Here is a 16,611-nt window from a genome sequence, read left to right on the forward strand (position 1 = left end):
CATTTATGTGAAATCGCTTTTGACTTGTGAAACTAACCTTGAATATATAAGGTATTTGTATTGGAGATACCCAAACATAGTGGAAACAAACCGCCAACACACTAGCTTCTTTCTGGAAACACCTTCTTTCTTTATTTTGGCTCGTGTTAAATTATTGTTTGCACGGTTGTGTTTTCTTTATCAGCCATAGAGTATGATGGAGAGTGGGGTTTCTACTAAATCTTTATCTTGAGAGTTGTTCAAAGGTGAAGATTTCAGTGCAGGACTAAATTTAAGTTTTTTCTTGTGTTTGGTTTATTCTTTTTCAATTAGGTAAATTTGCCCCATTGCAGGAATTTTGAAGCTCTAAATACTGAAACTTTATTGATGGGAAGCTACCAAATCTTTTATGGTTGAGACTGTTTTTGCTGTGGTATTCTATATGGTTAACATTTACCAACATTTAAGGGGAAGTAGGTTAAACATCTGGAGTTTTAGTAATCCATGATTCTGTTTATTGCATACCCGTATATAGATGGATGGAATATCCTTATGTTTTTTAACAGCAGCTTTAACAGTTTATGGCCAGTCCCTCACTGAAGCATGTGTATGCTTTCAAAATTTAGTCAGCGTTTATCAAACGCCTGTAAACACCAAGCTCAATGCTTGTGGAGGGGCAGAAGGTGACCAAATGTGCTGGGTCTATCTGAGGGATATAGGGGAAGGTTTTATTGACAAAGTGATATTTGAACTGATCTATATAGGTGAATGTTCAAGGAAAGGAATAGGAATTCTTTCTAAGCAGAAGGGTTTTTGCAAGAGTATGGAGAGGTATGAGGATAGTTAGGGAATGATGAGAATGTCACCAGGCAGTCTACATGAAAGGGAGGCACGGAAAAAACCAAGGTAGGTTGCTACCAGCTGGGGAGAGTCTTCTTGTGATGTGCTGTGGGGTTTGGACTTTACCCTGGAGGAAGTTCTTCGGGCAGGATGGTTTTTAAGTAGGGATGTGGCATAACTAGATTTGCGGTTAATATAACTGGCTACACAGTAGAGGACAGAATATAGGAGGGAGGGACTGGAGGCTGGGAGAGAGCAGTTAAGAGGCTTTTGTACTAGTGTGCAGTGAGTCAACTCATGTTTCCCTACGGGAATGTTCTTCCAAAATCAGCTGACCGAATTTTTGCAATACAGGATGTTTAAAGCAGCACTGAAACCTTTTCTGCTAATGAAAGAGGAATTTGCGTACTCAGTAAGTACCACCTACACATCCGGTTACATTAGGAGTTAAATAGGTTTTGTAGAATTTTTTTTTTTTTTTTTTTACCATTTATAACATTGTGTCGATGAGGAAATGTAGTATAAATTCTCAAAAGCTGACACAGTAAACGTTATATATTTTTTTAAACTGGGGCTGACAAAGGTAACTTTGTATCATTGTGAACAATAACAAAGGGAATCAGGCAGGTATGAAACCTCATCTGATTTCTTCTTTTAAGATAGTGATTATGATGTGCAGACCTAGAATTTTTTTTGTTTTTCAAGACTAGAATTCTAGAAGAAATGAGATTTAAGGCTTACTCATGATGAATCATAAGATGAACTACATGGTAAGAATTTAGGTCTGTACTAATTTTGTTTTTAGGTGCCTGTGAATTATTTGGATTTGGTATGTTTGTGCCGAATAGGAGAATGTAGTCTTTTAAATATAAAGATAATTTGAGTTTCACTTTTATGTAAAAAAATAAAACATTTATAATTAAAATATGCACAGAACAAGTTGCTGGGTTCCAAGACAGTTTTCCAAACACATTTTAAATTTTACCTTACCGGGAATTCCTTGGTGGTCCAGTGGTTAGGACTCCGTGCTTTCACGGCCGGGGGTGCAGGTTCGATCTCTGGTGGGGGAACTAAGATCCTATAAGCTGAGTGGCGAGGCCAAATTTAAATAAATAAATAAATAATTTTTACCTTACCAAAGTTGACTTTATATGTGTGTGTGTGTGTGTGTGTATATATATATATATATATATATATTTTTTTTTTAATCCTAGTTTGTGGTAGAATCCCCCCAAAGATGCAAGCTTTAAGTAACCGGAAGCATTTTCTTGGAATAGCCACAAGCTCAAATATATGACATAGATAGCCTCATGATATTTCTTTTTTTTCTTTAATGCCTAGTATATAGCAGAGTCTTGGAGTTATGCCACCTTTGTGTTAGAACTATGGGACTGCTGCATAAGTAAATCTGGTCCTCTAGGTATCTCAGTAACTAACCTCCCAACCACCCTGCCTTTGAATGGGGCCAACATGGACCCAATTAAAGTTGAATTGCACTTTGAATTGTGTAGTCTTGTTCATATATTATTGTAGTTTATTTTTCATTTTGTGAAAGTGTTATTTCAAATCGTTTTCCCCAAAGTGATCATGTGTCGGGTACTGCTTGAATCACACCCTTCAAGAATGAGTTAGGGAACCTGAGAAGTTCACTTATAAATACTTTGGTCAGTTATTAAATATGCAGTTGTTTTCGTATCGGTTTATGTTGATTTTAACGTAAGAATTAGAGTATTTCAGCTTATAATAAGTAAAAATGATGTCACTGCCAAACATTTGTCATACTGTAGGATAAAACCCATTCCCATACATGGGAAATGCTTCTTTCCCTTTGACACATTTTCCTTTTAATGAGATTTTTTTATGGCTTAACTCATTTTTGGAAGGTTCCCCCTACCCCTTCCTTTAGTAGCCCCTAAGAACTCTCATACAAGTAGACCCTGGGAGAGCCTGTTCCACATCCATTGACACACTGGCTGCTTCCGAGGGGAGGGTAAGCAGTCAATGATAGAGTCATACAGTGAAATGTGGCATTGCATTAACATGACAAATTGTGGGCCGTGAGGATTTGTGGAAAATTGATATGAAAGGTGCTAATCATAAAAAATAAAGCTTATTTTAGGTTGTACAGAATCATTTGCAATTATGAGATCTATGTATGTATAGCTGTAAAGATCAAAAGAGGTCATTTACTCAATACATTTGTTGAATATCTACTGTACCAGTGCAGGAAATAGGAGATGAGTAAGGTACCATCCTTGGTTTCAAGAAACTTAAATTCCTTGGTAGAGGAATTTAAATTCTTTAGGGCATTAAATCTTATAAATGGTGAGTGTTTTTCCCAAAGGGCCACTTACAAACAAACAATAGCAAAAGCCCTATTTCTTTTTAAATGTAAAACTGAGTAAATGTAAAAACAAATTATAACGCAAAAAATGTCAGAATGTAGGACGTAACAGTGGAAATTATAATTATGTTTGAAGATAGCTATTAATATATAATATATGTTTACTGGGCACTGACCTTGTGAATGGAATGGAAAGATATGGCCCAAAATACAGCAATTTATGGATCTAATTGCAATTTCTCTTCAAGAAATAACTCAGACAACAGAATTATCTTCTTCATCTTGTATGTGAAACCCAGGTTTATTTTCTATAGTGAAAGTACTTAAGGGTGGTTCTCTGTTTACACAATAGGTGGGAAGGAAAGGAGAAAAGCCCTTGGCTGAGGGTTTACATTTGTTTGCTTTGCAATTAGGTAGAATTCTTTTAACTTATATCCGTCTACAGTTGTAACCGAGGAAGGGCTTCTGTGTCCAGGGCACAGAAAGTCAAACTCTGACAGCGAGTGTTTGCAGCAAAGTAAGGGTATGTTGCAGGGCGCCAAGCAAGAGAGTGGAAGATAAGTCTCAGATCCACTCCAGCTTGGCTTTTTGAGTGAAGTGTTTTGTTTTGTTTTTTTTAAAGGGGAAGAACAAAGATGCTGGGATTAATCATCATCTTCTGACATTTCTTAATCCTGGTTTTGGGAGTCAGAATGCCTCTGGTTTACATTCTCTGGCCAGGTGGTCCATGGCTGGGGGTCTATGAGGGCATCTTGCTCTGGAGAAGCAACCTGAGTTTGTACGTGAATGATAGTAGTATCTACAATAGCAGTTTTAGGCACATAATGATGTTATCAACGACAGCAATCTCAGTCATCTAACTCTGGTTGATTAGTGTTCAGTTAGCACAGGATTGAGGTCAGAGAGGGCAAGAAAGGGGATAAAGTTTTGAATAGAGAGATTAATCATAAACTAAGTAAGGGGATTCATTTTTAGGGGGACTCAGTTTCTCAGATGCTATTACAAAACATGTATTTAGGCTTCCTCCAAAACACAGTACGTAAAAATATCTAAGGAGTTAAAGGAAGAAAGAAGTGCAACTAACACCTTTTTCTTTCTTTTACTAAATTTAAGACACTTTAAGTTTCATGTTTCAACTCTTATTTTTTAATACATTTATTTATTATTTTATTTATTTATTTTTGGCTGTGTTGGGTCTTCGTTGCTGTGCACGGGCTTTCTCTAGTTGTGGCGAGCGGGAGCTATTCTTCGTTGCGGTGCGCAGGCTTCTCATTGCGGTGGCTTCTCTTGTGGAGCACGGGCTGTACGTGCGTGGGCTTCAGTAGTTGTGGTGCGCGGGCTTGGTAGTTGTGGCTCGCAGGCTCTAGAGCTCAGGCTCAGAAGTTGTGGCACACGGGCTTAGGTGCTCCGTGGCGTGTGGGATCTTCCCGGACTAGGGCTGGAACCCATGTCTCCTGCGTTGGCAGGCGGATTCTTAACCACTGCACCACCAGGGAAGCCCTCAACTCTTACTTTTATCTCCAGCCCATGTTTTCTAGTAATGTGACTTTTGATGGTGTGCATCAAATTCTGATAAAATAGTTTGTATTTTCCATGGAGCTGATTGTATTAAGATTTTAGTTTTCATTGTGAACTCTATACCACTGGTTTTCAGGGGGAGTGATTTTGCCCCCAGAAGGCATCTGGAAGATAGTTTTAGTTGTCACACTGGTGGTGCTTCTGGCCAGTGGTGGGTAGAGGTCAGGGATGCTCCTAACTATCCTACATTGCAAAGAAAAACACCCACAGCAAAGAATTTTCTGGCCTCAAATGTCAATAGTGCTGAGGCTGAAGCTTTATAGTACAAATACTGTTGATGCACGTTCTCTATAGTGACATGGGAAACTTGATCTCTAGATTCCCACGAGCAAGTGCTACTATTTGGAATTAAAAACAAAAAATAAAAGGAATTTGGGGAAAATCTATGCAAGGTATGAACGGGAAAAAGAATAAAAATAAGCCAGGACTAGGGATGAAGGAATGTTGAAAAAATACAGGAAGAAGGGGTTTCATACAACCAGTGTATATTGTTTTTCAATGACATAACCAAAATATGTGCATTTCTTATGATGTTTTGGAACTCCTATGGCATTCAGAAAGTGGATCCTTGGATTTTAAAACCAAGAAGTCAGTATCAGAATAACAGCTCTTACATGTAAATAGAAGTTATTTTGGGGCGGTATAATTTTGAAAGCCTTTAAAAAATAAAAGGTTCATTTTAATTTTTTTTTCAAAACAAGAATTGTGCATTAAAATGGGAGAAAGGGTAGAATGTGTCTTATATTCCTTTATTGGACTTTCATTCTTCTCTAACCATCTTCGTAAAAGATCCATAGCTTCAGTCCTGGCCTGAAACTAGCTATGTGACCTTATAAAGTCACTTAACATGTTTCAGAATGAGAGCTCTTTAAATATGTGCCTGCTCATTTGTAGTTGTCTTTTCTGAGGCATTTCTGTTTCTCTGTGATGTTTGCTTCTGAGTTGTGATGAAAAGATTTCAGTTTAGTTGCATATTGTTTAGCTTCTAGTATAAGAGTTGCCTGAGCCTATTAACATTTTAATCCCTGCCTGTAAGGATGTACTTAAGAAATCTTTTATTTTGAAATAATTATAGAATCATAGGAAGTTGCATATAAATGCACAGGATGATTGACTTTTTTTTTATCACACAGAGCTTCTCCTCTGTAACTCACTGAAAGCATTTATTCCTGCCATCTGTTCCTGCCATTACTTTTAGAGTGACTGTCTTAGTAGTTGAACAAATTACCATGATCTAAAAGAAAAATATTAAGGATAATATTGAAATTTGTGTTTTTAGGAATTTGAGAAAACTGAAGGTCCTTGAAAGGTTTATTCTGGGTGAGGAAATAGTCCTGTACCTCAGTTAATTTAGGATGAAGGATATTTCTACTTAGTGATTTGAAGCCTGCTTCTATCAAGGCCACAGATTTCTTTTGACACGGCTCCCATTTGGCAACTCCAAATATCTGAAGGATATTTTATCATAGTATGTCATAAGTATGCCTTAGATCAGCCAGCCCCTGGTTGCTTTTGTGAGTATTGGAGTCTATTTCTGGTATTTTTATGTAATGACGTGAAGCCCCATTTAGATGGTATGTTATGCCTAATAAGATTTAAGGGGTTGATGGGTAAAGAGTTTGCAGAGTGTTAGTATGACATGTTGTACTGAATGAGATTTAATTTATATTTTCCTGTTTACATTGTATCTTTAAAAATTCCAAACTAGACAAGGTTATAGACATTTTTATGTACAGTGTTAGCTTGTGGAAGGTTAGGTGAAGATGCTTCATTTTAATTTGCATTTGAGAAATCTGAGAGGCATAAGGCAATTAAGGAGTGAATGAACTTGGATCCAAAGGCGAGGAGAGAGCGGGAGTGAGACGGTATCATAGTCTGGATGCGAGGTTAATGAGGCTGATGGGAAGACAGGAGGTGTTGAGATAGTAGATAATCAGTACTTTAAATAGTTTGTGCTTTTCTTTTTTAATTGAAGAAACACTCCTTTTTCCCCCTTTTAATTTCAATGGTAATTTGGGGTTTCAAAATACTCATTATAAAAACAAATTCAAACAATACGGACATGCATGAGTACAGGAAATAAAGTCTGAGTCCTTATCTCATTACTCTCTGGTTCTATTCCATCGTGGTAGCTGCTTTAAACAAGTTTGGTACATTTACTTATGATACTTACATGTTTGTTATGACACATCTTATAGTCTCATATATATGATATATGTTATAATTGTAATGTTTCATAGACACTATAAATAATACAGAGCTTATAAAGTGAAAAGTCTCTCCTCTCATCCCACTCCCTATAGATAACTACTTAAAAAATAATTATTTTACTATTGAAAATTTTAAACATAACAAAACAGTAGAGCGAAGAGTAATGAACTCCTCTGTACCCATTACCCAGTTTTAATATAGTTTCATATATCTCATCCCTCAAACGCACACTGGATTATTTTGATGCGAATCCTGGATGTCATATCATGTTGCCCTTGAATATTCAGAATGAATCTCTATGACATAAGGACTTTTAAAGAAAACATTACCCACAATATGCTTATTACACTTAAAAAATTAATACTAATTCCTCAAGATCATCACATATCTATACAGATTACATATCTATAAAATTTCCCTGGTTGTCTCAGAATTTTTTTTTCTGTTAATTTATTTTAATTAGGATCCAGATAGGTCCAGATATTGCATTTGGTTATATGGCTCTTTTAATTTATAATGGTCCCCTCTTCCTCCTTTTCATGGCATTTATTTGTTCAAGAAATTCTACTTAATGAATTTATTTCCTGAATTGATCCCCACTGAGTAGAAGCTGTGAATCTGTTCTTCCCGCAGTGTTTCTGTTTGTGTATGCCATTCTCAAGCCTCCTCATAACAAATGTGGTTTTGGTATATGGAGATATATAGAGATAGAGGTTGTTCATCCGTGGTCCTTAGATGGTGACCATCTACTTCGTCAAGTTCTCTGAACAAACTGACATGCCATCATTGGCAGTTATGCTGGAGGAAGAAGAGATGTGTTGGATGTATTGAGAGACTGTATCAGATGCCAACATGGGGTGTGCCTTCCTAAGGGATTTGAATGGGCCATTTTAATTATACCCAAATTTTGCTTAAGTGATGACTTTACTTTTTTTCTAGTTATCTTATTTTTTAAATAATATATGATTATTTAATACCTTTGATAATTTCAAAAATACAAAATGGAAACCTAACAATAAAACTTTGTATTTATACATAAATCCTGCTTGACTGCTTCAATGCAGTGAATCAACATGGCTTTCTGCTCATTGTTTTATTTACTTATTTATTTTCATTTTAATTTTTTTAGGTAGATTTACTTATTTTTTTTCATTGAGGTATAGTTAATTTACAATATTGTATTGGTTTCAAGTGTACAGCAAAGTGATTCAGTTTTTTATATATATATATATATATGTATATATATATATATATTTTAAGATTATTTTCCAGTATAGATTATTATAAGATATTGAATACAGTTCCCTGTGCTATATGGTAGGTCCTTGGTTTTTTTTTTTTTAATTTTATTGGATTATAGTTGATCTACAATGTTGTGTTAGTTTCAGGTGTACAGCAAAGTGATTCAGTTATACATATACATATATTCATTCTTTTTCAGGTTCTTTTCAGTAGGTCCCTGTTGTTTATCTGTTTTACATATAGTGGTGTGTATCTGTGAATCCCACACTCCTAGTTTATCCCTCTCCCCTCTCAAGTGATGAGTTTAGAACCCAGGCCCCACTCAGATGTGACTCCACTGTGTAATGAGCTATACAAGATTGGAATTGGGAGGAAGTCTTGCATGATGGTTCTGAGTACTTTATTTTTAATACATTTTATCTATTCAACTTTTTAGGACAGATTAGTGGCAGTAATTTCATTGGAGATAATTGCTACATTGTTAGGTATGTATTTATTAGAGTTAATCCATCAGGCATTAAAAGTAACTTTTCCCTCTTATTGTCCTTGACCGTATTGTAAGTATCCCCGTACCATCTCAGGATATCATTCATGTTGGGTGAGGGTGGGAAAAGAGACAGTAATAAACGGTGCCATGTTCTAGATGCCTTCCCTCCATTTCCCCACCGGAGCAGTTTTTTCCTTGTGTTTATGCCTTAAGATTTCTTTTAAGACAAGGGATTAGGGTTTATAGCTAAAAATTGTTTGAAAATGATTGCTGTGTATATACTGTTTGGATAAAGGCCGACATCCTTTTTTAAGAAATACATTTCTTCCCCCTCATACTTATCTAGTATATTGCTATTTTCCTATAAAACTTTGTATAAAACTATATATATTTTAGTGTGGGAACATCAGATGATTTTTCTATGAATTGAACATTCAGCTTTTGATTTCCATTGTATTTTAGGACATGTAGTTTTTCAGGTTCAGTTGTTATATAATGTTTGTTATTCCCTTTTCTGTAGGCTTTCAACAGACCTCCCATCTCTCTTCTTATGAAATAATAACTCCTTGGAGATTAACTAGAGAAAGAAGAGAAGCCCCTAGGCCCTACTCAGAGCAGGTAAGTTATCTCTTGAGAAATATATATGTATTTAAATTTCACTTTTTTTAAGACAAGGGTGTTATTTTCAGGAGTGATTGGTTCAGTGAGTAATGTCAGCCAGTGATTACGGCACTGGTGTCCATTGGACATTATTCTAGTAAAGTGACATACTGATCCTTAATAGCTTTTTTTTTTTTTAAAGACAAAATAATCAACTTGAAACGTAAGAGGATGAAATAGTCAGTTAAGTAAAATTCTATGACCAGGGTAGGATGCTGGTTACATAGATTTCTGACCCTTACCTGACTGGTGATGGTTACAGTGGTCTTGTTATAAGAATAAGAATTCACCTCTCAGTGTGTGACAGGTAGAGTACTACATGCTGTATCTTTACTGACACTGGAGAATAGTAGTGTGTTATATGCATGTATTTCATATCTGGGAATGTTTGCTCAAAAATGAGTTTTATCTCCATATCAGAAGAAACATAATATGCTAACAGGGTAACCAATGCACAAAAATTAATTTTTATACTATTTTTCTCTTACTGTAAAGCTCAGAAATAATATATTTGGATATCAACTGACTTTGCAAACCCTTCAACTTTATAGAAGTATAATTTAACTTTATTATAGTTTAACAGTAACAGGTGATGAAGGATAGAGAGTTTAGCTTATTACCTCTGAATTGCCGATATATTTCTAACGATAAGGCAGCTTGTCCATTGTTTAGGGACTAGGCATAGTGAAGAGAACATTGGAGTTAGCGTCAGGAGCTTTTAGCTTTAGCCCTCCCTCTGGGTGCTACCACGAATTGGGTAGATCATTCGTCTTCATTTACTTCTTTATAAGTAAGGAATAAATGACTCTAAGATCTCCTTCCAGTGGAACAGTTTGTAATTTTTCCTTGTTTTGAACCGGACATTCTACTCTTTGATTTTTGTTTTGCCTTTAGAGTAGAATTAATTTGTGTTTTCATTGTTATTTTCCCCCTTTTCTTCACTTAGCAGCACAGGGACGATGTTTTCTACTTTATCGTGTCTTTGATGACCTTTATCAACACTGCACACATAGATACTTGGGATTGTAGTAAATGTCCTGCATGCACCCTGATAAATATTTGGGGAAGACGTGGAAGCACTGTTTAAGCACTGGGGATATGGCAGTGAACAAAACAAACTCCATGCCCCTGTGGAGCTTCCATTCTCGTGGGAGGAGAGGAGGAGACAAATAAGCAATATAGATTAATAATAGAGATTACTTAAGATGGTAAGAAGTGCTATGGGGAAAATTAAAGCAGGGAGGGGGTTGGGAATGTTGGAATTGGGGGTGGGGGTGAGGGGGTAGGACGGTTTGTGTTTTTTAATAGGACAGCCCGGGAAGACTTTACTAAGAAGGTAACCCTGGAGCAGAGCAAAGACCAGAAGGAAGGGAATGAGCAACCCAGGCAGCTGTTTGGGGGAAGAATGTAATATCACAAAACAATTCTCAGATTATCAGAATTCTTCTCAGAGGAGATGACAGTGATGTTTTTACGTCCTGTGTTTGTCCAAGAGCAGAAAGGATAGAAACACACACTCTAAAACTGTGGCGTTGGAAGGAGCTTGGTATTTTTGATGCCTCAGTGGAGAAAGAGGTAGATGGCAGAGTCCTGAGGTCCCCACACAGGATGTGGAAGCAGAACCCCAGGACCTGGATCTCAGTCTTGGCCTTAGAAGTCAGATGTTGAAGTGCCCTAGGAAAGGAGATCCTGCTGTTTCTTGGCAAAACATTCACTTAGAGTCCAGAAACAGTAGGGAGAATAAGAGGACACTCCTGATACTATTATTGTTTGTTGAGTCCCTCCATGACTGTCTTTTTTATTAGAATTATGACAAAGTTGAATCCCCTGGTTCTAGAGATCACATTAAAGTGCTTCTTGCTAATGAAACAGTGAGTCACTGGGCAAGTTATTTTAGCGTTTGAGGTAGAGAAGAGGATCCCACAAGCTGAGGATGTGTAAGTGTAAGTTGCCTCATCACACTGTTATTTAATGTACCACTAATTAAGAAAGGAACAGAGTGCTACCAGTTAGACTGCTCTGCCTCTGTACGATGTATCCGGATTTCAAAGATGTTCACGTGAGGGGGGAAAGTCTGTTTAGAAGCGATGAAATGTGTTGAGCCATGTGAAGATATAAAATCATAAAAGGCTATTAATTTCGTCTAACCAGAACGAGGGAATATCTTTTGAAACTAAGAGGTTCGTTTCATTTAAAACGAAAGGAAGAACTACTTTATACTATAGGTAATACAGGGATGGACTTAGTAAAAATAATCCCTTAAGTTATAGCTCAATTTTAAATGAATTTAAGATGAGTTTAGATAAACATGCAGGTTGTTTTCCACAGTAGTTTATTAAAGGAAGGTAGGGATGATCAGAGTATATTTTTATGATTTACGAGTATATTTAAGGTTCTTTCATAAAATAGTTCTAGTCAGTACCAAGTTATTTTCATTCAGGATGGAATTTCTGTTGTTGAAAAGTTATTTAGAAGATAGTGTTTTATTGTTCTTTTCTCCTTTGTGCATTTAGGTATCTTATGTCATTCAAGCTGAAGGAAAAGAGCATATTATTCACTTGGAAAGGAATAAGTAAGAAATTTAATTTACTTTGGCTTTTCAGTAATTTTTTTTTCAGTGCTATATGGGTATCTTTTCTAGTTAGATATTGCTTAGTAGATTGATAAAAAGGTGAGAAAATAAGAGTAGATGTATGGAAAAAGCCATACTATTTTGCATTTCCATTGACATTAGAGCAAAGGAAAATAAATCTAAATTAAAGGAAGAGAAAGTTGTATTTAAGAAAACTTTAAAATCATGATCGGCCCAAGAAACAGCTGAGCAGGGGGTAAAGAAGTCTTTAGTAGTTTTATCAGTCTGCTAGAGCTGCCACAGCAAAGTACTACAGATGTAAACAACAGACATGTATTTTCTCACAGGACTGGAAGTCCAAGATCAAGGTGCCAGCAGGGTTAGTGTCTGGTGAGGGCTCTCTTCTTGGGTTGCAGATGGCCACCTTCTGGCCAGTGCTCATATGACCTCTCCTTGGCCTGTGTGCACAGGAAGCGGGGTAGATGGATGAGCGAGCTCTCTGGCTTCTCTTCTTGTGAGGACGCTAATCCTGTTGGCTCAGGGGTCCGCCTTATGACCTCATTTAACCATAACTTCCTTAGGTGGCCACATCTCCAAATACAGCCACTCTGGGGGTTAGGGCTTCAACATAAGGATTTTGGGAGGGGGACAAAACATTCAGTCCATAGCAGTGGTCTCTCACCCCCCTTTTTAATCTCTTCTCATTTTGTCATGTTTTCACCTGATCCCACCTCAGTAAGGCTAGTGATGTATATACATGTGCGATGTCTGGTCTGCATTCCTATGCTCTTTTTTTCTTTTCTTTTCTTTTTTGTAACATCTTTGTTAGAGTATAATTGCTTTACAATGTTGTGTTTGTTTCTGCTGTATAACAAAGTGAATCAGCTATATGTATACATATATCCCCATAAACCCTCCCTCTTGCGTGTCCCTCCCACCATCTAGGTGGCCACAGAGCACCGAGCTGAACTCCCTGTGCTATGCAGCTGCTTCCCACTAGCTATCTGTTTTACATTTGGTAGTATATATAAGTCCATGCCACTCTCACACTTCGTCCCAGCTTACCCTTCCCACACCCCATGTCCTCAAGTCCATTCTCTACGTCTGTGTCTTTATTCCTGTCCTGCCCCTAGGTTCATCAGAACCATTTTTTTTTTTTTAGATTCCATATATATATGTATTAGCATACGGCATTTGTTTTTCTCTTTCTGACTTATTTCACTCTGTATAACAGACTCTAGGTCCATCCACCTCACTACAAATAACTCAGTTTCATTTCTTTGTATGGCTGAGTAATATTCCATTGTGTATATGTGCCACATCTTCTTTATCCATTCATCTGTCGATGGACACTTAGGTTGCTTCCATGTCCTGGCTATTGTAAATAGAGCTGCAATGAACATTGTGGTACATGACTCTTTTTGAATTATGGATTTCTCAGGGTGTATGCCCAGTAGTGGGATTGCTGGATCATATGGTAATTCTATTTTTAGTTTTTTAAGGAACCTCCATACTGTTCTCCATAGTGGCTCTATCAATTTACATTCCCACCAACAGTGCAAGAGGGTTCCCTTTTCTCCACACCCTCTCCAGCATTTATTGTTTGTAGATATTTTTGATGATGGCCATTCTGACTGGTGTGAGGTGATACCTCATTGTAGTTTTGATTTGCATTTCTCTAATGATTAGTGATGTTGAGCATCCTTTCATGTGTTTGTTGGCAGTCTGTATACCTTCTTTGGAGAAATGTCTATTTAGGTCTGCCCATTTTTAGATTGAGTTGTTTGTTTGTTTGTTTGTGGTAAGCGGGCCTCTCACTGTTGTGGCCTCTCCTGTTGCGGAGGACAGGCTCTGGACGCGCAGGCTCAGTGGCCATGGCTCACGGGCCCAGCTGCTCTGTGGCATGTGGGATCTTCCCGGACCGGGGCATGAAAGCTTGTCCCCTGCATCGGCAGGCGATCTCTCAACCACTGCGCCACCAGGGAAGCCCAGGTTGTTTGTTTTTTTGATTGAGCTGCATGAGCTACTTGTAAATTTTGGAGATTAATCCTTATTCAGTTGCTTCATTTGCAAATATTTTCTCCCATTCTGAGGGTTGTCTTTTCGTCTTGTTTATGGTTTCCTTTGCTGTGCAAAAGCTTTTAAGTTTCATTTGGTCCCATTTGTTTATTTTTGTTTTATTTCCATTTCTGTAGGTCAAAAAGGATCTTGCTGTGATTTATGTCATAGAGTGTTCTGCCTATGTTTTCCTCTAAGAATTTTATAGTGTCTGGCCTTACATTTAGGTCTTTAATCCATTTTGAATTTATTTTTGTGTATGGTGTTAAGAAGTGTTCTAATTTCATTCTTTTACATGTAGCTGTCCATTTTACCCAGCACCACTTATTGAAGAGGCTGTCTTCTCTCCATTGTATATTCTTGCCTCCTTTATCAAAAATAAGGTGACCATATGGGCGTGGGTTTATCTCTGGGCTTTCTTTCCTGTTCCATTAATCTATATTTCTGTTTTTGTGCCAGTACCATACTGTCTTGAGTACTGTAGCTTTGTAGTATTGTCTGAAGTCAGGGAGCCTGATTCCTCCAGCTCTGCTTTTCTTTCTCAAGATTGCTTTGGCTATTCGGGGTCTTTTGTGTTTCCATACAAATTGTGAAATTTTTAGTTCTAGTTCTGTGAAAAAATGCCATTGGTAGTTTGATAGGGATTGCATTGAATCTGTAGATTGCTTTGGGTAGTAGAGTCATTTTCACAATGTTGATTCTTCCAATCCAAGAACATGGTATATCTCTCCATCTGTTGGTATCGTCTTTAATTTCTTTCATCAGTGTCTTATAGTTTTCTGCATACTGGTCTTTTGTCTCCTTAGGTAGGTTTATTCCTAGGTTTATTATTCTTTTTGTTGCAATGGTAAATGGGAGTGTTTCTTTAATTTCTCTTTCAGATTTTTCATCATTAGTGTATAGGAATGCAAGATATTTCTGTGCATCAATTTTGTATCCTGCTACTTTACCAAATTCATTGATTAGCTCTAGTAGTTTTCTGGTAGCATCTTTAGGATTCTCTATGTATAGTATCATGTCGTCTGCAAACAGTGATAGCTTTACATCTTCTTTTCCAACTTGGATTCCTTTTATTTCTTTTTCGTCTCTGATTGCTGTGGCTAAAACTTCCAAAACTGTGTTGAATAACGATGGTGAGAGTGGACAACCTTGTCTTGTCCCTGTTGTTAGAGGAAATGGTTTCAGTTTTTCACCATTGAGAACGATGTTGGCTGTGGGTTTGTCATATATGGCCTTTATTATATTGAGGTAAGTTCCCTCTATGCCTACCTTCTGGAGGGTTTTTATCATAAATAGGTGTTCAATTTTGTCGAAAGTTTTTTCTGCATCTATTGAGATGATCATATGGTTTTTCTCCTTCAGTTTGTTAATATGGTTTGTCACATTGATTGATTTGCGTATATTGAAGTATCCTTCCTGGGATAAACCCCACTTGATCATGGTGTATGATCCTTTTAGTGTTCTGTTGGATTCTGTTTGTTAGTATTTTGTTGAGGATTTTTGCATCTATGTTCCTCAGTGATATTGGCCTGTAGTTTTCTTTCTTTGTGACATCTTTGTCTGGTTTTGGTATCAGGGTGATGGTGGCCTCGTAGAATGAGTTGGGGAGTGTTCCTCCCTCTGGCATATTTTGGAAGAGTTTGAGAAGGATGGGTGTTAGCTCTTCTCTAAATATTTGATAGAATTCACCTGTGGAGCCATCTGGTCCTGGGCTCTTGTTTGTTGGAAAATTTCTAATCACAGTTTCAATTTCAGTGCTTGTAATTGTTCTGTTTATATTTTCTATTTCTTCCCTGTTCAGTCTCAGAAGGTTGTGCTTTTCTAAGAATTTGTCCATTTTTTCCAGGTTGTCACCTTATTGGCATATAGTTGCTTGCAGTAATCTCTCATGATCCTTTGTATTTCTGCAGTGTCTGTTGTTACTTCTCCTTTTTTATTTCTAATTCTGTTGATTTGAGTCTTGTCCCTTTTTTTCTTGGAGAGTGTGTCTAGTGATTTATCAATTTTGTTTATCTTCTCAAAGAACCAGCTTTGAGTTTTATTGATCTTTGCTATCATTTCCTTCATTGCTTTTTCATTTATTTCTCATCTGATCTTTATGATTTCTTCCCTTCTGCTAACTTAGGGATTTTTTTTGTTCTTCTTTCTCTAATTGTTTTAGGTGTATGGTTAGGCTGTTTATTTGAGATTTTTCTTGTTTCTTGAGGTAGGATTGTATTGCCATAAACTTCCCTCTTAGAACTGCTTTTGCTGCATCCCATAGGTTTTGGGTCGTCGTGTTTTCATTGTCATTTTTGTCTAGGTAGTTGTTGATTTCCTCTTTGATTTCTTCAGTGATCTCTTGGTTATTTAGTAATGTATTGTTTAGCCTCCATGTGTTTGGTATTTTTTTACAGATTTTTTCCTGTAATTGATATCTAGTCTCATAGCATTGTGCTTGCAAAAGATACTTCATATGATTTCAATATTCTTAAATTTACCAAGGGTTGATTTGTGACCCAAGATATGATTTATCCTGAAGAATGTTCCATGAGCACTTGAGAAGAAAGTGTATTCTGATTTTTCTGGATGAAATGTCCTATAAATATCAATTAAGTCCATCTTGTTTAATGTGTCATTTAAAGTTTGTGTTTCCTTAAT

General features: G+C 36.9%; 1 protein-coding gene across 2 annotated transcripts in view; it reads left to right on the forward strand.

Annotated features, from left to right (window-relative positions):
* The window catches only part of ADAM9 (ADAM metallopeptidase domain 9), a 103,063-nt gene that overhangs the window by 990 nt on the left and 85,462 nt on the right, over positions 1-16,611 (forward strand). For both annotated transcript variants that reach the window (XM_082680467.1, XM_082680466.1), the window contains exons 2-3: positions 9,202-9,299; positions 11,855-11,913. In XM_082680467.1, coding sequence (XP_082536593.1) covers positions 9,202-9,299; positions 11,855-11,913 — 157 coding nt within the window. The remainder of the gene's footprint in view (positions 1-9,201; positions 9,300-11,854; positions 11,914-16,611) is intronic.

This window comes from Grampus griseus (assembly GCF_964374135.1).
Source record: "Grampus griseus genome assembly, chromosome: 21".
NCBI classification, from domain to species: domain Eukaryota; kingdom Metazoa; phylum Chordata; class Mammalia; order Artiodactyla; family Delphinidae; genus Grampus; species Grampus griseus.